The sequence below is a fragment of the Cyrtonyx montezumae genome, unplaced genomic scaffold, assembly GCF_038088225.1.
Source record: "Cyrtonyx montezumae isolate F1298 unplaced genomic scaffold, pur_monq_1.0 scaffold_18, whole genome shotgun sequence".
Classification (NCBI taxonomy): domain Eukaryota; kingdom Metazoa; phylum Chordata; class Aves; order Galliformes; family Odontophoridae; genus Cyrtonyx; species Cyrtonyx montezumae.
Window position 1 is genome coordinate 13,850,382 of NW_027071914.1, and position 21,735 is coordinate 13,872,116.

The window sequence follows — 21,735 nt, forward strand, 5'->3', positions numbered from 1 at the left end:
GCCAGAGTGAGATGCACAAAGCAGGCGCGGGCAGCTCGGTTAGCGGAGCCTCTAGCTTGTATCCCTGCCTCGTAGCAGCTGCAGAGTGAGGCGGCTGATGAAGAAATGTATAGGGATACCCACTCAGAACTGGGGTGAAGCAAAGTTGAAGAACTGTGTGAAACTCAGATCAGACTGTGAAGTGACGTTGGTATACCTTTAATAACAGTTCTTCCCCTACACCTTAAAAATGTGCAAAAAAGAATTATTCTTGACTTTGGATTTCAGCTTTGTGAAGAATAATGCCGTCTCTGTTACCAGATGAGCTCTTCCATTTTACTGTTCTGCGGTGCCTGAGTCATCCTTCATCTGTTGTGCTCTTCTTATAATCTCCTCCAGTTTTGCATTAGTACTGTTCAATTTCTTCTCCAACTCAGTTGTTTGTCTGAGGAGCCTGTGGCACACAAACACAGGAACAAATCCTTGCGATGCATTCCCTTTAAACTTAAGATTTGTGATCTTTGTGTTTGCTCTCTTGTATTGTGTCTGCTGCCAAGGGCCTGAAGTACTGAAATCCCCTGCCCCAAGCATGGGGCCGCTGTCACCCTCTGGGCAGCCACGAGGAGATGTTCAAGAAGTGCGATAACGTTTTAAATTCTCACCTCAGTCCTGCTTAACACCCTTAGCAGCTGCTCTGCTAAACAGGTTCTCTTTTTCCACCCTCCTCCCTCTCACAGCCCCGTGTCAGCAGTATAAGAACACTTAAAATAGTGTCTTAAGATCACTGCCTCAGTGTTGCTCTTCTGACTGTCAGGCTGAGAGTTTTAGCTAATTCAAGTCAGGGCTGCTGCAAGCACCTAGGGATGGGAGTAGGACTTGAAGAACAGGCCCTCACAAACACTTACTGCTGAAATTCATCAGGAGAGATGAAGCTCTGAGAAGCGACAACTGAGTCGGAGTGGTGAAGACTCTCTTTCCATAACTTTGGCTCTGGATGGCTCTACTCAGCACCAGAGGGAGTAGGGAAAGAAAACAAGAACAATCACAGTGGCTTGCATGGACGCTGCCCCTCGTGCAGGGAGGGGACATCCCTGAGCAGATGTATATACAGCCTGGGGGAGAAAAACATTCCCCATGTGAAAGTGGGGTTTCCTTCTGCCTCAGAATGTTAGGGAATAAGAATATGCGTGTCTTCAGAAGCGAGAGGCTGCAGCCACTGTGCTTGGCAGTGTTCATAGCTAGCTACAGGGCTTTTCCTTTCTGCTGTAGAATTGAGATATATATAATTTTAAAGGTGTTTTGGAAGCGTGTGCACCATCTCACCCCAGATACACATCTACCAGTGACTGCTGGAAACCTTTTTGTAAAGCCAGTGGAAATAGTCACTATTGTGCTGGAAATGCAGCCTGTGGCCTAACAGACTGTTCTAAAACAGGTTTGTTTTCCATAATCTGGTTTAGTTTAACATGTGGGCAAATGCCCACCTCTCAATTTCATGCTACTGCTAAGACACACCAGGCTTCCGTTTAATGTTTGGGACGTAACTAATTTACTCATTTATTTACAGCTCTATCTTGTGCTATTCCTATGATGTTAAAAATAGTATTCTGTGAAGAAAAAGCTTTTGTAAGTAACAGCAGGCACAACTGTGACTCCTTTGGCATTAGTCAGCTTTTGAAATATAAACCAGTTTCAAAGAACATAGGAAAAAATAAACCTTACCTTTTCATGAGCGCTGCCTCCTTTGGAAGGCTTGGAAATATCCTTTCTGTCAGTGGAAGGCAATGCCTTGCTGCTCGTTCAGGTAAATGAAAGGAGACAGAAGTCCTGTGAGAGTATGTCCCTGCCTGGCCAGGGGCTAACAACAAAAGCTTTAGCTTGGGTTGAGCTCCTACCTTTCCAGGTTCTCCTCTCCTGCATCTGTATCTGGTTTCCTCAGCCTGACCTTGATGAGGGCTTTATTGTAGCACTGGGTGAAGAAGGTTGAGCATGTTAATTGGCTTGGTTACCCAGAGATACTTCTTCATAAGGATTTGAGTGCAAGTAACAAACCTCCACAGTACGATGCTATTTAAGTCAATAATAGTTATTAGGAGGGTTTAATGGAAAGATGTTATCTCTCAAACATTTATTTAAAGTGAGAAAACAACTATTGGTTGTTCTTAAATGGTTGTGGTCGGGCTGCTTAAGGTTCTTTGTTAGTGATGTAACAGAAGTTCCCCTCTAGTCTTGATTTCATTGAGATAGTCACAAAAGCATTAACTTACCTGTCTGAAGAGGTCTGAGATGTGAGGTTCTTGCCTGGGAATCCTTGCAAAGTCTGCTCTGGCTTCTATGGTGTCACTTATAATAGCCAAGGACATGTTCTGGATAGGAAAGATGCAGATAGATACTCTTGAGAATCGTAGGGCTGTAGGGGCTGCTCAGGGCCAGGATTTGCTCATCTCCCCTGAGCAGTGTTGGCTGAAAGGCCTGGCTCCTGGAGTGACAGTATTGTGCCTTTTTCAAGAGGTGTTTCATACCTAACTGATGAAAACACCAATCCAGCTGGTCTAGAACTTGAAACTACAGAGTCCCACTGAAGTCTTTAACCTGGAGCCTTCCCTGCTCTCCCTGGAGCCTTCTCCAAGCTAAACAAGCCCAGTTCCTTCAACCTTCCCTCAGGCAAAACTGTCATCTTGGGGTAGAAAACACTGTCTCAGAGCACCATGCAACAGAAGAAACTCATTTCTCTCTACTGCTTATGCAGAAGTGTCAGCATTTTTACCTACCAGCAAGATGAAGAACACAATGAACACAAATGAGATGTAGTAAATAGGTCCAAGGATGCTGTTGACTTCTAGGCTTTCAAAATTAAAATCTCCCAGCATGATACGGAACTGTGAGAAGCTGTCAGGAAACAAAACAGAAACACACCAGGCTGAGGTTAGCTGGCTGCTGCTTCTTTGTATTTTTTTTTAATTATTTCCTTTTTCTTCCTGCTGTAGGATCCTTGATCTTCTGTTAGTATAGAATATACTAGTATTGGCCCCTGTGTCTCCCTATAAGGGATTTAATTACTAGCTAAGTTGCACATTCTTTGTATTGCAGCATCTTAGGACTACCTTGCATCCACGTGGGTCCAAAATGGCTTTAGAAGTGTCATAGAACTTCACATGGAAAAGCTGCTTTCAAACAGTCTGGTAGTTTGAAGATAACTCTCTGGAGTTCTCAGAAACGTATATGTAGACTCAAACAGTGCTGTGGGTAACGGGCTGCGTAAGGTACAGCAGCCATCACAAACCGTTCCAGCTGCTACCTGCAACTGATGGGTGGTGCAGGCAGGAACAACAGAGTGAGCGTGTGGGGTTTGGGCACTCCTGCCTACGCAGGTGAGTGTTTTCTTAAGAGCTGTGATTTCTGTTTCTGGACCCACTCAGCTTGTGCTCTGAGCCCTTGGGCCTCTCGAGCAGCTCTTTTGGGCATACGAAGGCTTTGAGAAGCAGCTTGTAGGGGGCAACAGAATTGCTTTTACTTCATGAAATGGACCCACGGGTTGGAGAACTGTTAAAAAAATTTCAAACTGTGAAATTCTGCTTCTCAGAAGCTGTTTGTACCCACACCGATGAGGGGTTGTAGATCCAAAAGCAGAGAAAAACGCGTACATGCAGTTTTGAAAAGTAGAAAAGCCATTAACTTGCGACCCGAAGACCAGATGGCTGAACTGTGCATAGGCAAAGAAAGTGATGAAGAACATGATGGCAAATCCAATGATGTCCTTGGCACAGCGAGATATCGTGGAGGATAACTGTGTCATGGTGCTGCTAAAGCTCATGTATTTAAATATCTGCAAGAGAACAGAACGTGCTGTTACTGAGGGGGGGATGGTGGTGCTGGAACGTATTGCATCCTCATAACAGAACTTACTGAATCCTAATTTACACAATGTCTTGCCTGGAAGTAAATTGCATGCCAGATGTTGATGGGCTGCACCTGTAAGGAGTATTTGGCTTGGGTGTGTTTTTAGGGTGAGGGAATGTTCTGCTGGGCTTCTGTGCTGAAGCTAGTAGTGCACACAGAGGCCTTCGCTGGGCACTGCTGTGTGCACTCAGCTCTGGAAGAAGCGGAGCCTTAGGCATGGAGACTGCAAGACAGGCTGCCCTCCTGTGCCTGAGGATTCCTGGCAGGGGGAGTTGGTGAGGAGCTCTTTTACTCTTACTTTTTTACTTTTACTTGTGGAACAAGGCTGAACAAAGGCCCTGTTTGATGGCAGTTGTGCTACCAAAGGGGCAATAATCAGTTTGTGGGGAAGATGATGCAGGGCGACGTGCAGCTGGGCTGCAGAAGAGATGTAATGGGGAAGACTGCCTGCACAACTGGCTCACAGGCAGCATACCCAGACAGCTTCTTCGTGCAGCCTTGGCCTTGGAGGTGGAGGAAGACAAAAACCTGAAAGCTACAAATAGCTTCACCTATTACAGCTGTGTCATTTGAGTAGCTCAGGCTGTGACCCTGATAATACTGAGTTTAAGGAAGCTGTTTGGCCATGGGTATTTCTCAGCTGTTCAAATGGAGACAGCTGTCCGTGTGCAAATTTTTTTTAGATGGCCTTGGTATGTGTGTGACCCATGTTTATGAGAATGAGATAATTTAAAGCACTTCAGGAATCTCATAAACAAAGTTCCCCACTCTAAGCCCCACCTTTGCAATTCACCCATGAAAAAGTTAATATTCATAGCAAGCTTAGAAACACGATGTTTCTCAAGTACAAAAAGAAACAAGAAGAGCCAATACCTTCAACCAAGCAAGGAAGACATTGACAGCAATCATGTTGTCATAAATGACTTGCCAGAATGCAAGGAAATAGAAGTCTGGATACACGTAAGCATTAGAAAGGAACTCTTCCATTAGCAGGGACACTTCCGTAGTACAGTAGATATTGAAGCCAATGGCAAAGATGGAAACCTGTAGGAAAGCAGAAGCTAGTGGAACTGAGGACCACATACCTCCTCCTCTTCAGACTTGTTATTTTGCATAGGAAAGCCTGTATTGATTTCAACAGGACTGTGATTAGATTTGAAGAAGCTGAGCTTTTTAGGTGTTGGGTTATTAACTGCATGTGAGACTTTATTGGCCAAATTATTTCCCCTTGTTCTATGATAATGCTGGATTTGTGCTATAACATACTGCATACGTTCCAGTTTTACTGTGTTGTGTGCCAGTACTTCCCTGCTGTCCAATTCAAATGAGGTGGATGGCAAAGATGGTAAAGAGTGGAAAGGTCATGGAGCTACAGCACCCCAACAGCAAGGCTGGAAAAGAGATCACGGGTGCTAAAGCATAGTGGGCCTCTCCACTGGAGAGCAGTAGGTGAGTGGCTCTAACTAGGAAGAGGGGTTTGGTCTTGGCTGGTGTCTGGAGTGGAGCTAACCTGGACAGGCAAGCCCAAGAGAACTGAGGAGCAGCTCACCACTATCAACAGCATATCCAGCCAGTTCCAGGCACTTCTGAAATACTCCATTTTCAGCCTTTTCATTTTTATTGCTTCCTGGATTATTAATTTTAAAATGAAGAGGCAAAAGGCAACTTCGCAAGAAGCCAAGAAGTAATCGTAATAGGAGATGTATCTGAGGAGCTTCACAGAGTGCATCTGAGAGGAGGTGAGAGCACCCCCAGTGGCAGGGAACTCCACCACCAACCTGGAAAAGATGGAAGGACGTGTTAGTTACCATCCCTTTAATCGTCTCAGCCCTTGATAGTCTAATATCAGTTATTACCTTGTTAATATATTGAACTGTGACTCCAGCTGGGACAAACAGGAAAACCTGAGGACTCCTGCATCTGCAAGATCTTTTTGTAAGGGTTATGCTCAGTCCCCTACGAAAGCAGTGCCACGTGGAAGGGAAGGCTGAGAAGAACATGAGATGTTGGGATAGCCCAGCTACAGCGTTTCCGTTAAGTCTTAAACCATCTCAGAGTGGATGTTCCCTGTATCCTGAATCTCTTCCCTTCAGGAGCTGACAACAGAACTAATAATACAATCTTTGACCTTGCTATAAAATCCACTCCTGTGACAGCAGCAATCATTTGTACGGAGCAGAAACCTTGTTTGGAAAAGCAAAGACAGTTCTGGGGCTGCTCCCTGCACTCACTGAATGTCTGTATTTTATTACTGAGTTACTGTCTTCTCAGTCACTGCCTGCGAAACACAGCCGTGTGTGCCCGAGGCCATCAGCTTTTCCTTGTGTCCTTAAGGATGCATCGTGCCTCAGTAAACCAGATTTTACATTCAGTAAAGGTAAGAACTCACCTAACTATACAGAAGAGGTTTATGTTAGCATTAAATGTCGAGAAGTCGATAAATACGGCCCTGGTTCCCCTAGTGATCCAACCATTCTTCCTGAGAAACGCCAGCTTCTCCATGCTCTCCTCCTTTGATTTTGGTAAGGTGACTATAAATCCTCCACTCCTGTAAAAGCCTGCGTATCCCCAATACCACAGGGAGAAAGAAGAGGCAGAAACATATCTCCATCTGTGTGAAACAGGAGAAGAAAGCAGCGAGCCTATGGGAACTGTACTGAAGTAAGCTTTAACTTCTATTTTATACTTGCTAGCTCATGTGTTTCCCTGCATTCACAGCACAGCATTTCATCCAGGCATTTAAACAGTGCTTTTTCTTCACATGCAGTAAGCATGAAGCACGTGACCTCAAAATATTCCCATTTCTTTATCCACTCACAGAAGTGCTCATCAGTCAGGGTTCTGCCCATTGTAAGCTGGGCACTTTATTACCTTAAAACCTTTCCATGTAAAAGGAATACCTCTGGTTTACGTAGTTCACTGTTGCTGTGCCGTGTTCACATATTCTTTCATTGACTTAAGTCAATGCCAAACACACTTCAGCATAATTCCATTTTATTACTGTGTGATTTAAGTTAAGGCTTCGTGTAACTGAGCATTTCCCCAGAGAAGTTAATGGTAATGGACTTAGGAATGTGTACTTTGCTGAGATGGGCTCGCTATTTCCAGTTCTTCCTGTCTCTCCACTACAGATTTCCCATGCCAAATTCCTATGTATAACAAACATTGGCATAAAAACAAATTGATGGTTTACCTCCGTGTAAACTCAGGAGAAAAAGTAACTCATTGCATGCACAGTTTTTACTCGAGAACAATCCAGAATAATGGTGTTAGGGATTTAATTCCTTTCTTAATTAAGGATTTAGTGTGGTTTTCTGAAACATAACTGGTTCCAGTTGAAAACATTTCAATTTTGAAAATGCCTTCTAAACATCCAGAAGACACCACAAGGAAATGTGAAGTAGAATGACTTACTCAGATTCGTTCTTCAGACCGAAGTCGGATTTGTCTTCAGCTTGGTAACTGTACCTGGAGTAGCAGCTGTTGAAGAAGGGCTGGAAGGAGGGGTAGATGGAGCAGGTGTTGTTGCGCACCTTCAGCTGCCGAATCTGGGCTGCTCCTAACAGCAAATTCTCGTAGTAAATGTAGGTGGTGTTCTTCAGGTCGGTTATCGTTCTGTTGTTGTCCCATGAGTTCCAGTAGAGTCCATCCAAGAGCGGTCCCTCTGTGAACTGTATATACACGTGAGGTTAAAGATTCAGAGGACTGAAGTACCACAGTTATGCTGCTTTTTAGTGTTAAACTTCAACAGGACTCCCATCTTGCTTATGGCCATGGAGTCTTAGGTAGAAAAAAGCAACCTTCAGTACCATCTTACAGATCTTTACATCTTTACTCCTTTTTCCTCAAGAGTCAATCCTGTTCCCTATGAAATTGAGTTCCCAGAGCTGTGTACTGAGATCATTCAGAGGAAGACTATACCACAACCTCCATCTGTTTGGAGTTTCACTGACAGATTATGTTGTATTTTGAACCAATGTCTAAGCACGTAACTGTTGTATGTTTTTTTAGCAGGTGTTTGTTATTTTATTCTCTGAAGATCTGCTTTGAGGTGTCTATTTCTGACTAGGTGTTTCGTTATCTGAACCTAAAGGAAGTATTTATTTTTGGAGGTGGGGGAAAACAATCCTTCTGTGCATTTCTTCAATGCAGAAAGAGTGTTTCATTCCAGGAGGACATTGTCTAGAGTGCAGTGTTCCCCCATGGTTTGGAACCATGTCAGTGCATCAGCACGCAATTACCTAGCGAGGACTCATTATTTTACAGACCAACAATAACAGACATGATGATTGGAGGGAGGACAAAGTGAGGCCCAATGAATTGTCACAGCCAGGCCTCTCCTTGGCAGTTGACCTGTTGTTTTCCTTAACCATTTACGCTGTTGATTAGAAGCATCAAGGTTGCTGTTTGCACACAGCAATCCTGCCACAGTTTTGAGACGGTGCTCCTCTTTCTCAGGAGGTCTCGGGCAGCCCAGGAGCACGCACTGCTCCGCATTTACACCAGCCTTACTTTCCAGAAATCAGCGTGGCTCGCGATGCTCTTGAAATTAGTCCCGTCGCTTTCTGAGGAGGACCGCTCCACGAAGAGATCCGCCATCGCTTTGTTCAGGTAGTACGTGTTGGTGCTCACCCTGCCGAAGGTCACTGGGAGGAAAGGATGGTGCGGGGGGGTGAGCAGGGCTGCGGCCGCCCAGGGCACGGCGCTCCGAGGGCTGAGCGCGGACTTACTCAGGCTGAGGGTTACGAGGAACGTGATGTAGATGAGCAGCTCCACCAGCGTCTTCTTCAGTTCCGTCTCTTTGCTGTGACTTACCCGTGCTGCCGCAGCACCTAGCGGGGGTGGGACATAACGGTGAAGAAAGAAGCGACTGGGAAAAGAAAAGGGTGTAGCTACGGTTTCGGAAAAGACGAAATCCAGACCTGAGCGCGTCCGGGTCCGCTCCTCAGCGCCCACAGCAGCGCTTGGGGTCCCCGACGGGGCGGCCATTGTTCCTCCGCGCTCTGGGGACGTTCCCTTCCCGCCCTTGGGGCGGGAGAGAGCGGCGGCTGCGGCCGTTAAGGAGCCGTCTTGGGGCGGGAGAGAGCGGCGGCTGCGGCCGTTAAGGAGCCGTGAGGAGCTGGCCCCACAGGGACGGTGTGCTGGGAAATGAAAGAGGCAGACTCCGTGCTGGGTGTTTTAAGATTTTATTGGCTTCTACATAATTCTCATAAAAACACTCTATTTGGTTTTAGTAATCAGACGGTACAGAGTTCTCATCAGGAGCGATGTTAGAGAAGCAGCACAAACCCATGTACGGAGCGTGTCACCAAGCACAGGTGGGGCTGAAAGCACCCGCACCGTGCAGCCCAGCAGGCCTGCCCTCCTCGGCTCTACCGTTACAATGCAATGCTCAGAAAATGGTTATATTCACCAACCCATACAAACATCATCTAACATGGTAAATTGGGAACAGCAGAATGTGTGGGAGTCAAGGTCAAAATACGTAGATAGGTATTTTGCTAATTAGAACAATCACCAGTTAACTGCGCCTAGGTTGCTGTCGCCTCTCCTTAGTGTGAGTTTTCCTCTTTGTTTCTGGTTAAAGTTCATCGCTTTCATACAGTCCAGACTGCTCAGCCAAACGCTGAAACTCCCCTTCTGGTGAGAACGCTTGCTTCACGTCCAGCCCTCTGCCATTGAGGGCCAAGTACTTGCTGAAAGTTGGTCGCACTCGGAGCTGCTTCGGGGCTGGAACTGGCTTGTTTGTATGTGCTGGAACAGAAAAAAAGACCCTCTCAGTGTCCCCGCAGACCCAGGCTATAGCAACTCACTCGCCCTCTATCTGCAACGTAGAACAACCGGCTCTTAAGAACTTAACAGACGGGCTGGAAAGGTATGGGAAAGACTGTGCTCACCCTCCTTGCTATCAGTGACAGTGCAGTTTTTGGCAGCAGGTGCAGAGCATTTGCAAAATATATGTCACATAGCATCTTGGCACTAAAGGAGCATGGGTTTTTTCTGGGCTGGTTACTTTCTGTGTAGCTCAGCATCCTGACAAAGACTTCTTTCCTGCAGGCTGAGCTTTGTTAGGTGAACCATAAGGGTCTGTTCTGAATGCAGCAGGGGGCAGTTCAGGTTGTGGCTGCGGTACTTACTTGCAACCTCCAGTCTGGCATGGCACGTGGCCACACCTGCTCCATTGACTGCAGATACTGTGTACCACCCAGCGTCCTGCTTGTTTGCATTGTGAATCAGGAGGCAAATCCTTCCAGTATTGTCATGTAACAAGCTGGAAAGAAATAAACAGAAGGCATTTACATGTAAGCAATTGGAGGGGGAAAATGAGTAGACATTGAAATCAGAGCCAGTTTACATGCTGAGGAGCTGAAAAAGCCCTGGAACAATTCTTGCAGGGCACTGTGAACTATGCGAGCATCAGTGCTGCATTTATGTTATGAACCAGTAATGCACATTGTGGTAGCATTCTGGTAGCACCAAGGCCCGTTTGCAGCCCCCTCAGCATCAAGGAGTACACTGCATGTCTCAGTCCCAAAGCCATGCTTCTGCACAGGCCTGCACGTAGCTACTGCTGGAATTCAGCAGCATCAGGTCACAGCATTTTCCTGCTGTGCCCTCAAAACTAGACTGTGAGCATCATTTCTGTCCAGCACGCGGGCCTGTTCATCATGAGGGGCGTGCCTGGTCAGCCAGCTGCTGCTTTTGTTAAGCAGCTCATTCAAATGTGATTTAACAAAGAGTGGTTATTGTTTTCTGGTACACCAACAGCCAACTCATTAGTAGGATACCTTATTCGGTCTGTATTATATTGTACCATTTCATTGTTTCTTTTCCAGTAAATCCGAGGTGTTGGGATGGCAGAGATCTGGCACTCGAGTCTGGCAGTATCTCCTTCAAAAACCTTTTTGCTTTGTGGCTTGAAGATGAAAGTTGGAGGCGTGTGATGTTCTTTTGCTAAATTAAAGAGGAAAGGTAAGGAGTTACTGTAAGTACTGAACATTACTATCAAGCTTTAAGATTTCAGAATGCTAAATTCAGGAGGGCACTTTCCTTACAGCAACTCAACCTGCAGGCACAACCCATTTTAGGTGGAGAGTCATTCTAAAATAGTAACTAGAGTAGAGGAAAAGTTCTTGTTATTGATAAAGCTGGAATGTCTAGAGATTTGTGCTTCCTAATTGTTACACCACATAGACACAGAGGAAGGCATTAGAATATTAAGATTTTCAGAATTGGACAAGTAGCCATCAGCACTCTCTGTCTTACCAATTACTTCCACTTTTACTGCAAAAGATGATTCTCCTGCACGATTGACAGCCACGCATTCATATGTTCCAGCATCAGATGATTTGACTGCTTCAAAAATAAATGAGTGGAATCCCTTTTCTGACACTATCATTTTATGAAACTGATCTTGATGAACCATCCTTCCATTCTGATACCACATCACATCTGGGGTTGGCAGCCCGCTGACCTGCGAAGGAGAGGATCAGCTTTAAGATAACACAAATCCTTCAGTTCTGTAAAGAGTTTGATACATTTAGATGATCAAGTCATGGTCATACTACAAAAAGTTAGTCTTCCTACTTTTAAATATTAATGTGGTGCTGCACAGAGAAGGTGGCTCATGAAGTGCTGCGTTTACCATTGTTCAGCTCTGACCACACTGTTATGAAACAAATCCCCCTTATATTATCCAAAGGGAAAATGTGGAAACGTTTATCCTTTTTTTGCCTAGGGAGACCCTGGGAAATCTGCTGTTAGTGCTCTGGCTCATGCCACATGCACCACACCGCTAAGGGGACTGAAGGTGAAAGGCTGGTATTACTTTGAAGTCGAGCCTGCAGAATCGTCCCTCCTCAATAATTACATCTTCTGGCACTTGTGTAAATCGTGGCTGAAAGAACTTCTCCTGGATTGAGTCATGTCCACGTTCATCTCCTCTGGAGGATGGTCTGCTCCTAATAGGAGAACAGTAACAGGTAATTTGTGTAAATGTAGCATAGCACAGATCGCTTTGAAGCACTGTGTCCCTCAAGGGGCCTGGGAATGCAACAGTGCACACCTAGCTCCTTTTCCAGCTGTAAGGCGCCAGTTTTCATCAACCACTTATCTTGCTCAAGTTACTCAACACAGAAGCAGAACGTAGGCAAACTTATCTTTGGTCTAGTGTCCAAAAGAATTTACAAGAATAATGGAGGCTGTGTTTCATCATTTATGTTGTTGGACCTTGCTTTGACCAGAGGTGCATATGTTTTTGCACTGTGATGCCTGTGTGCCCTGGGCACGTGAAGTCTCTAAACCTCCAGTGTTATGCTGACTGGACAAAGACCGCAGGCATCAGCTGCTATCCACAAAGGGCTGTGTTTTAGTTTAAAGAAGTGAATGGATTTAGTAATTACTACTTAAGAAAAAGTACTTCAGAAACAGAAAAAGCACTACTAGCATTGCCTAGAAATATTTCAAATGAGTCACGGCGAGCAGTGCAGCGCTGGGTTACACATTACCTTACGTGTGTGGTAGGAACCTGCAGCCTGATGTTTTCCGCATTCTGGTGCTCGGAAAGAAGACAAAGATTGAATTAACTTACAGAGAAAGCTTATATGCTGAATGAGAAGCCATTTTAAGCAGACTGACTTAGACCTAGGCTATTGGGTTAAGATGTAATGAAACTCACAGCAGAAGATTGTGTGCCCTTTTTTCACTCTGGGCTTTTTGTCACGCCATCAAGTCCTATTAATAGAACGAGACAGCTTCTCATCGCTCTGTACAGGTGATAGGTGCAGCAGCCTTGTTTGGCACACAGTGTTTGGCACACTGGCAAGCCAATAACCTTTGTTACAGGAGAGACTGGCAGTATCTATAATGAGAGCTCAGTATGGAGTGTCCTTCCCAATAGCAGGAATAGAAGTGGAATCACTGGCAAGAACATTACATTGTGCCACTTAAATATGGTACCAGTAGCAACGAACACATGCTGAGCTGGAAAATACTTTTCCTTCTAGATCACAACACCAACTAAGCTTACTGACAACTCCACAATCACATGAGCACCTCTACTAAAGTACCCCAGACTGATTCCTGCTAGGACCTTGCATGTCTGGAAAATACAAGCCGGGTTTACTACCAGTGACTCATTTTAGCTATGGAGTCAGACAGAATAAATACTGCCTGGAGATTTCTGGCATGTTTGCCAGTACGATGCTTGGTTCTGCACTCTGTACTCCCTCACTGTGGTTCACTTAAGCTTAAAGGTTAAGTGTTTAAACTTCAAACATAGATGCAAAGTTCCGTTCAGGGGGAGCATCATATGTTGAAGGAGTTAGCTGGGCTGAGCTCAGTGCTGTATTCCAAAGCCAATTGCTTATGTCTGCTCATTTACACTGGTACTGTACAGTGGCTGTTTGTCTTGTGAGATGATGCTGCAGTGAGGAAGTTACTGCTGATAATTCTGACGCTCTATTATATGGACTGACAACGTAGCTGCATTACTGAGGAATCAGAAGGATGAATGAATCAGTGACTGCTGCACTTAGAAATAAGCCTAAACAGTGAGAAAAAAAATCTCCCCAGTGTAACCCAATGTCTCCTCCTGCTTTGTATGGAGCATTTCATGCACTTCAAACAATGCCAGCTATCCTGATTTGACTGAATATTTCATTATTCTCTGAGAAAAATATGATACCATAACATTCCCTTCTTGGCAGGTGATTGTTGGGGAGAAATAGCTCAAAAGTGTGTATCCCTCTCTTAGGTGATCTTCAGTGTTTCTTGTTGAGTTTTGCTAACTGCATGTTGAAGGGCGGGTGCAGCCTGCTGGCTGTCTGCATGCATGCAGCAGGAGGGATGTTTTCTTTGGCAGCCCACGTGTCCAGTGCCACATCACAGATATTTCCACTAACTTTCAGCAGAGTGCTCGAGAGAGCTGACCTGCTCTGAATAACCAGTGGATGATGCAAGCTGCCAGCTAAAGTGGTTTTGAACATGCCTGTCGTAATAGATTTTTGGTGCCCAGCATGTGGGCTGCAAAAATAACTGCTTTATCTTCTCTTAACGATTTCAGGCTTTGGGAAGGGATAAAACCCCACCAATCTCACTGCAGGGCCCTGACCTCGTGTAGTCAATGTCACTTATCCCAAACGGTGACAGGTGTAAATGTGGTTATGCTGGCCAAGTCTGAACTCGGGCTCTTAGAGTGGGTACCTGGATCCCTCGCTGTCCTCCCTGCCTGTCACAGTGCTGAGCAGCAGCTGTTGTAATTCCTCCCTAGAGAGGTCATTCCTACAGATCAGGCCCCACAAGGGGATGGTATAAGTACTGCCAGTATTTAGTGCTTAAACTCCAACTCTCTTCACATTCATTCCCCAGAACCCAAAATCCCAGTGATACAGAGTTATGCTGGCAAAGCTTTTCCCTTCCTGTGCTGGTACCAAGAAAACTCTTTCGCTCCATCCTCTCCAACCAATAAGCAGTTCACAGCACAATGACAAGGAAATTACCCCTCTTGAGACAGGCTCCCATTTACCTGTGCATTCTGCATGTCTTCACTTTGTGCCTCAAACACAGATGCAGCGTTTTCTGGTCCGAGCAGCCTGCGAGCCATTCTTTCTTCATACGATAATCGCTTTGAGCAGAGCATAGAGGAATTCTAGTTATAAGTCCATTTACTATTTCAGTTAATCTTGGAGAGCACACTGATGTGCCACAAAGTCAGGGTGTTGTCGATGAAAGCAGTGTCTGAATAGAAACACTATGCCTGTTCCAGTGGGTTTGCAGTCCGTGATGCCTACTGAAGTCATCCTCAATATATACAGCAACAAAATGCATAAAAGATTAAACTGCCTGTTCATCAAAGCCTCCCTAATGCCATCTGTGGCCTTCCACGCCTCCTTTTTCTGCTCTGTGATTATTTATGGGTAACTGATGGCATTATCTCAGAAGCCAGAGTCCCAGGGTATCTTTCCTGTTAGCACTGGGAAAACTTTCCAAGTCGCTCAGCTGTGGATTTAATTCAGGAACTAGAGGCTAGGTGCTAGTGTCCCCTATTCCCAAAAAGTCTAGAGTCACACCAGAGGCTGACACAACCAGGGAGGAGCACCTGAGCCCTGACAGCACACAGGAGGTGCATGCCAGGAAAGCAGCCACCTTGTGAAATGCCGTGCGCCATTTTGAGAGGAGGCCAGAACATGTTTTGGTCATGTAACAGTGAGTTCTGTGTGCTATGGATACAGCACAAGGGAATGAAGACAAGTAGACTTAAATGCAAGGTCTCCCAGTTTGGTTACTTTGGAGGAGATTAAGTATGTTAGTTAGGCACCTAGAACTTGGATTCCCACTTTTTTTCTTGTGTACCCCATATACAGGACATATACGTGACTACTCCTATGTAGATAAGGATTTGGGAAAGCTTAGGGATCTATTCCTTAGAAGATAGCAAGACCTACAAGAGCCTCCCTGAGCTCACTGTGCATCAGGTGTGGCTGAGGCTGGGCACTTGCTTCAGATGTTGTTGGAGGACAAAGGGAGGAGGACACAGCAGTGATTGCATAAGCCTTATTTTTAGCCTGGCTTCCAGTTGGAAGTTGGCTTGCAAAGGCAAACTTTGTTACAGCAGATAGGGTGTTCCTGGTAGAGACATATTAACTCATATTTGACCTAATATTTTTCCTTCAATGTTTTAAGATTATATATGACACAAATCCATTTCCACTGATAATAATGGCAAAACTCCTTTCTACTTCAGGGAAAGAGGACAGAAACTATAAATGCTGGGACTGTACTAGTTCGCCCTCAGCCAGCAGCAAGGTTCCTGCACTAGAGACATGCTGACTCCAGTGTGCTACTGTAATGTGCTTCCCTACTGGTAAGCCATCTTTTTTTCTCCTCCCAGGTTTGGATTTCTTGACCACGGGGATTGCATGTTGTCCCTTCACAGTATAAATAGCTAAGCTCTGAGTCTAAGGCTCTCTTGTAGCTCACTGACTTTATGATAAAAGATTGTGTGTTTTACTTGGTTTGTTATTGTTCAGCTAAAAGAAATCAAAAAGGTGTACCACATGTGGTGATACTCTCTAGAATAAGCTTTCAAGTAGCAGTGCTTCTCCAATTTCTAAAGGTTTGGGGTAGCTTATCAACCCCAACATTGGAACTCAAGGTCAGATTGTGTCTGAAGAACTGAGGGGTTCTCCTTGGGTTTCTGTTGTCTGTGGATGTGATGTTCAGCAAGATTCTCAGGAGAAGGTTGAATTTTGTGCCATGGCTCTAGCCATGTGCCTTTCTCTCCTGTACATATACCTTACTGCTGATCCTAGCCTAATTCATTTGATAGGCAAATTCAAAGATCACTTGAATGGTGTTTGCTGGCCAAGAAGATGGGATAAGAGGGAAAATAAACAGCAGCTCTAAGACATCCTTGCTGCCTCAGATGGCTTTCAGAAGCCAATGCCTCCCTTACTTTAGTCCCAGCCAAAGCAGGCACTCATTTGCCCCAGTAGCTGCATACAGACATGCTGACAGTTACTGTCACATGCTGCTGCTCCTCCACTTGGCCCTGTACTTCCTTTGGCTTTCTGATAAGCTTGGAGACTCTAGCCTCTGGCATCCTAGATCCAGTCTCTGCATCCCTCCATGCACTAACAAGAATTGCAGCAATGCGATTCTTTAATTAGCAGATTTCCCTTACCTGGTTGCCATTCTGGAGAAGGTTGTCTTTGCATCGGAGTTTCTTTTCCAAATCCTGAATGAGGGCCTCTTTTGTTCCTCTGATTTCTTGGTCAGACGTCTTCTGCATGGAGTTGATGCTAGCTTGTTTTTTATACATTGGTTTTGAGTAACTACTCACACAGGAAGAGAAAGCAAAGTTACTCCTGTAGGCTTGCTTGCATCACTGCAGTTTTATAAAATACAGAGATGTCAATCTGCTGCCTAGGAGCTGTGGTTCAAATGAAGCTGTAAAGCATTTGGGAGATAGATAGGCCAGGTGGCATAAGTAAGGATGAAAAAGGGAAGCATCACGGTGTAACCATGTCATTGAGTGTCCTCACACCACTGTCTCACTGGCTTGCTGCATGTCTCCACTCTGTACCCTCTAGATCTTGCAGTGGCTCCTGCCCTCACTGGGATGTGTGCAGTCAGGCTAGCAGTGTTTTGAGGGCACCACTAACTGCACCAAGCCTGGAGCATTCAGGACCAAGTTCTCCCTCAAAAGCTGTACTCCTTTACAATTTCATTTGTTAAAAACAAGGCTTTAGGAGCTGCAAAGCTGCAACAGGATCAAAAACTAGTTCACTGCGTGTGAACAAATAGCTTATTAATTATTGTTTTCTTTGTGGCCACCGGAAGAATTTGTGTTCACATATTCAGCAGCCAAGGTAACCACACAGGAGTCCTTAGAAGTTCATGCTACAATTCTCAGAGCCTGACCATACTCAAGAGTCAATCAAGTCTTGGTAAGAAGTTAGATGGACTTGATTCTGAAAATTTTCCTCTAGGAAATGAGGAGCATCCCTCAGAACAGGCTGTGAAGGTCAGAGAGGTCACAGTGCTCTGGCAGGACCTCAACCAGTTCATTAAGTGCAGCAGGACCTCATATGCCACAGTTGTGTTCTACAGTTATTTCTATCCAAAATCCTCTTGCTCCTATTGCCTGGAGTTTAGTCTGCTGATTACAGCAGGGCAAAGCAGTTATGTGTTTCAGTACTACTTGGGCTTAACAACTCACATTTTGTAACTTAGCAGCTTTCACAATCTGCCTTACAGGTAAATAAGTCTCATGTTCCCCTTTTGTCCATTTATATAACAATTAGGAAAATAATTCCTCAACGCACAGGATGTTGCACTTAATTCTTCAGAGCAGCTTACATGAAAGGCACAGTGAGGCAGTAAAGCCCCTTGCTATGGAAACAAAAATCCTCCAGTGTGTACACAAAACTCATCAGTTGCTCCAGATGCATACCTAACCCACAAACACTCCTGCAGTACTTTTGAAAACTGCTTCTCAGCATCCTGGCTCTCCTGCTTGCTCTTACCTTCCTGCTTCCCACAGTTCTGCTCTTCAAAAAGACCCAGAAACATCCAGGATTCCTGAACACAAACTGACACTTGAACCTGAATTCATATCCACGTCAGTGGGAGCCCTTTTATCCCCATCACCTTTCTCATATCCTCAGCTGAATGTTTCTTGGCTATGCTGCACTGACTTTCAGTGGATCCCCAGCTGGTTCTGGCAGGAAGACAAGTTGGGTGGAAGGCAAGACCCAGCGCCCTTAGAGAGCTCACTGACCTTGGAAGGTATTTGAGTTGCAGCCCGAAGGCAAAATGATATAATAGATATTCAGGAAGGAATTTAGTTTTTAGTCTTAAGGGGTAACATTTAGAGTGGCTGCCCTTCTGCTAGCATGTATGATTAAGGAAAACCAAATTGTAGATAGGTGTAGATTCCCATCACGAGCTGGAACCTGAAAATACTGCTGAGACTTACTAGGTATGACAGAATGATTAAGGTGTGAATGTGAACCTCTAAGATCATCCAATCCAACCATCAACCCATCATCAGCATTCCCTCTAAACCGTGTCCCTCAGTGCCACATCTGCACACTTCTTGGTCATCCCCAAGCATGCTGCCTCACCACCCCCCTGCAGGCAGCCTGTTCCAATGCTTGGCCGCTCTCTCAGAGAAGAAATTTCTCCTAATATCCAACATGAACCTCTGCTGGTGCAACTTGAGGCCATTACCTTTTGTCCTGCTGCTACTTACTGGCAGAAGAGACCAAATCTTAAAGTTATGTGGGAACTGCTGCCTTCCTTCCTATATAAGCCATACATGTCTATCTTCTGTTCTGCATACTGTTAATCAAGTGATTTCCCTCAAGTCAAAATAATCTGTTCAAACTGAGCCCAACAAACCCACAGAGCAGCCCGTGACTTGACTGCCATGCAGTTTAACCCTTTTATACCCACAGACACCGAGGGCAAGCACTCAGCCTCCTAACTTGGCTCAATCTGCTCATGCAAAGCTCGGCCTCACACATCAGAAGTCAGTGGGAGTTGTCCCATTGGCTTCACCAGATATTTGGGTTCGGGTCAGTCAGTGCACGGGGGAGGGCAGGCTGGAAGAAAGCAAGGGGAAGTTAGAAGCCAGTGTATACTTACTGAGGTTCCATAGGAGGAGTTTGGCTGTTATAATCAGGCTGCGAGGGTAGCACTGAGCACAGGAATGCTGCGGGGGTTTGGTTAGGCATGGATATAAGCCGTTGCCCAGATGATGAGCTAGCAGGAGACTGCGCAGATGCAGGTGTGACAGGATATGTGGATTCCTTAGGGGCACTACAGGAAGGCGAGGAGAGCGTGATTGAAGAGCTCAGCGATGACGAGGAGGAGAATTTCTGCCCGCTAGGGTTACGAGGCTGTATTAGAATGGAGGACTGTTTGATTTGCCTGCTTGACTCTGCAGAGGTTGCGGATCCTGGAGGCTGCTGTTGCCCTTGACACACATTCTTAGACTGGATAAAATGTTTTGGACGTTCGTAGTTAAACATGGTTGGTTGGCACATAGAGGAAACGGATGGGAGGTTACGGACACTCATGGGAGAGCTTTCACGACTGTCCTGGGTTTTGGTTGGTGACAATTGGCTTTGGGTGGGTGGCTGGTAAAAACTAGGTGGCAGGCCACAAAAGCTTTCTTGGCTGGGCTCCTGAATAGAATGGAACCCTGGCCTTGCAGGATAGAGGCTTTCTTGGTGTGGATTTTCCCTTAAGGAAGACAATACAGATAAAATAAATGGTACGTCACAATTTAAATGGCAGAAATACTGCGTTTCGAGCAGTCATTAGCAGTCCAAAGAATACAATATTCAGGCAGTTGATAGTTAAAGCTTAAGCTTAAAATAAGAAGATTTAGGATTGATTAGAACTATTTATAAACTACACAAACATTTCAGGTTACAATAACAAGTCACATACTCTTATCAGACCCAGCTGTGGAGCTCACCACAGCTATCTTATCTGCAAGAGCTCTCTCAGTTCTAAAAGGAATGACAGTAAGTTTATTGCAGTAACCCATCACCACACTTGCAGACACCTGGAGATCCTATTGCTAAGCAGAGTGATATGCAGCACATCATCATAACTACAGGTCTCTGGATCCTGCAGCTTCACGCCCTGTCAAAACATTGTATCTACAATTACATGCAGAATTGGCTATTGGTGCTGAGAAATTCCTTATGCTGTAGGGAGGCACAAAGCAAGTTCCACTTTCTTTTCTACCTAAAACTAAACACTGGAAACCAAGCATCCTGATTTCTTCTCTGGGAACTTGTGAATTCAGAGCTTCAGTTAACAAATTGAGATTTAGGACCAGAATACTGAGGACCACGCTTCTCCATTGGAAGCAGTTCCCTGGGATTTGCTGTTCTGGCTAATAACTGCCAGAAAGGCATAGCTGTGGGATGAAGTAGGGCACACTGAGCTGCTCAGAGGTCCTCCATTTATTTTGGAAGCCACTGATATCTAAATGCTATCCCATCGATTCACAGAACAGGTATGTTTCATTTGAGTAAGATTGCGAGGACTGACAACTAACTTCAGCTCTGGGATAAATAACAATTCCTCCCCCACCAAATAAATGAAAAGTTACTAATAAAAAATGAGAGTGTAAATCCACGCAGTTACATGTACTGGAAAAAATTGTAATCTTGCCCCACTGAGATCAGCTGTTTCACTGCTATATATACACAGTATATTGTATTCCTCTCATTGGAGAGCCCAAAGAGGTGAGAAATTCCTAGGGGAGGGAATCAACTGAAGACATTGCTCTTGTCTTATAAAGCTTCAAAGCTTTCATTTCCTAAAGGTAATTACAAACATTAGTTGTAAATTAGCAGTGAGTAAACAGGCTTTATAGTAACGATTCCCTCATTTTCCTCTTGTCGTGTTCTTGGAATTCGGAGCCAGCTCAGATTTTTTGGAGTGTACCCAAGCTATCTTCTCATTCACTGCTGCAGAAAACTGGATGAATCTTGTTTTCAAACCACTTTGGCATCAGGGTACAGATTCATTCTGTTTACGTACAGGCTGCATACAGAGCTTGTCTTTCTTTCCTAGAGCACTGCAGTTCTGTCAGACGCTGAGTGGCCGCTGCCCCACCGCGCACAGCTCTGCTGCTCACAGCAAGGGGTAAGCTACAGCTCCCTCCAATCATTCCACCTTTCTTCGGGTGGTAATAGAAAAATCCAAACAGCTTCTGACTTTGCACAATGACAACAAAAAGCAATAAGAGCTACTTTGCTTTCTAAATACTTATTTCCCCATTTTTTTTGCCTTCCGTATTACATTTGACACCACTTAAAGGTGCATATCTGTTTCTACCTCAGCATTACCCAGCACACGGTAATTTCCCACGCTAGCTCACTATCCACGTTTGCAATAAAAAGTGCTGCAAAAAGAAAACCCAAAAAACAACAACAACCAAGCCTTACCTACAACCTAGAAGTTGTCACCTGGGCTTTAACCCGTATTTTGGGAAGGGGCCGTCATTCACTGACACAGACTGTCATAGTAGCCCTCTGCGTAGCAATATAAGACCAGAGACTTTAATGTGCTGCCAGCAAATGACACTGCTGGACCTGCCTGTCCTCCTGCCTACATCAGTGTCAGAATAAGAGTCTCCAACCCAACCCTTGCTGAGGGCACTTTATTTATGGGCCAGGACCTCATTTTTTTGGCAGGTGCCCATGGTCAGCAAATCACACAACGAGCAGCAGTAAGACCTGCCCGTAGGATTGCCCCTAAATGCTGCTTTGTTGAGTAGCTCAGTGAAATTCCTTCTTTCCTTGTTTACCACAGCAGCTATAGCAATTA

The 21,735-nt window shown here is 45.1% G+C and overlaps 2 protein-coding genes and 1 long non-coding RNA gene across 6 annotated transcripts in view; 1 reads left to right on the forward strand and 2 right to left on the reverse strand.

The window, feature by feature from the left end:
* Positions 1–315: 315 nt before the first annotated feature.
* On the reverse strand, positions 316–8,868 carry PKD2L2 (polycystin 2 like 2, transient receptor potential cation channel). Its single transcript, XM_065735072.1, has 14 exons — positions 8,802–8,868; positions 8,610–8,711; positions 8,392–8,525; positions 7,294–7,550; positions 6,269–6,490; positions 5,429–5,657; positions 4,753–4,923; positions 3,624–3,805; positions 2,751–2,868; positions 2,247–2,345; positions 1,875–1,948; positions 1,702–1,774; positions 885–979; positions 316–433 (listed from the first exon to the last, which is right to left on the reverse strand). Exons 1-14 carry the CDS (start codon positions 8,866–8,868, stop codon positions 316–318), a joined length of 1,941 nt encoding a protein of 646 aa, XP_065591144.1.
* A 363-nt stretch (positions 8,869–9,231) lies between these two features.
* Positions 9,232–21,451, reverse strand: MYOT (myotilin). 4 transcript variants are annotated; one of them, XM_065734790.1, is made up of 9 exons: positions 21,354–21,451; positions 16,562–16,712; positions 14,405–14,503; positions 12,387–12,436; positions 11,708–11,840; positions 11,146–11,353; positions 10,668–10,833; positions 10,017–10,150; positions 9,232–9,633 (listed from the first exon to the last, which is right to left on the reverse strand). In XM_065734790.1, exons 2-9 carry the CDS (start codon positions 16,697–16,699, stop codon positions 9,461–9,463), a joined length of 1,101 nt encoding a protein of 366 aa, XP_065590862.1. In that variant the 5' UTR covers positions 16,700–16,712; positions 21,354–21,451; the 3' UTR covers positions 9,232–9,460. The 4 variants fall into 4 exon arrangements, with proteins under 4 accessions (XP_065590862.1, XP_065590861.1, XP_065590860.1 ...); XM_065734789.1 differs by lacking the exon at positions 21,354–21,451 and adding an exon at positions 19,030–19,625; XM_065734788.1 differs by lacking the exon at positions 21,354–21,451 and adding an exon at positions 19,030–19,546 and having other exon boundaries at positions 12,387–12,430; positions 16,562–16,715.
* Positions 15,598–21,735, forward strand: part of LOC136047574 (uncharacterized) — a 29,891-nt gene continuing 23,753 nt past the window's right edge. The window contains exon 1 of the long non-coding RNA XR_010622099.1: positions 15,598–15,742. This is a non-coding gene — a long non-coding RNA (uncharacterized LOC136047574). The remainder of the gene's footprint in view (positions 15,743–21,735) is intronic.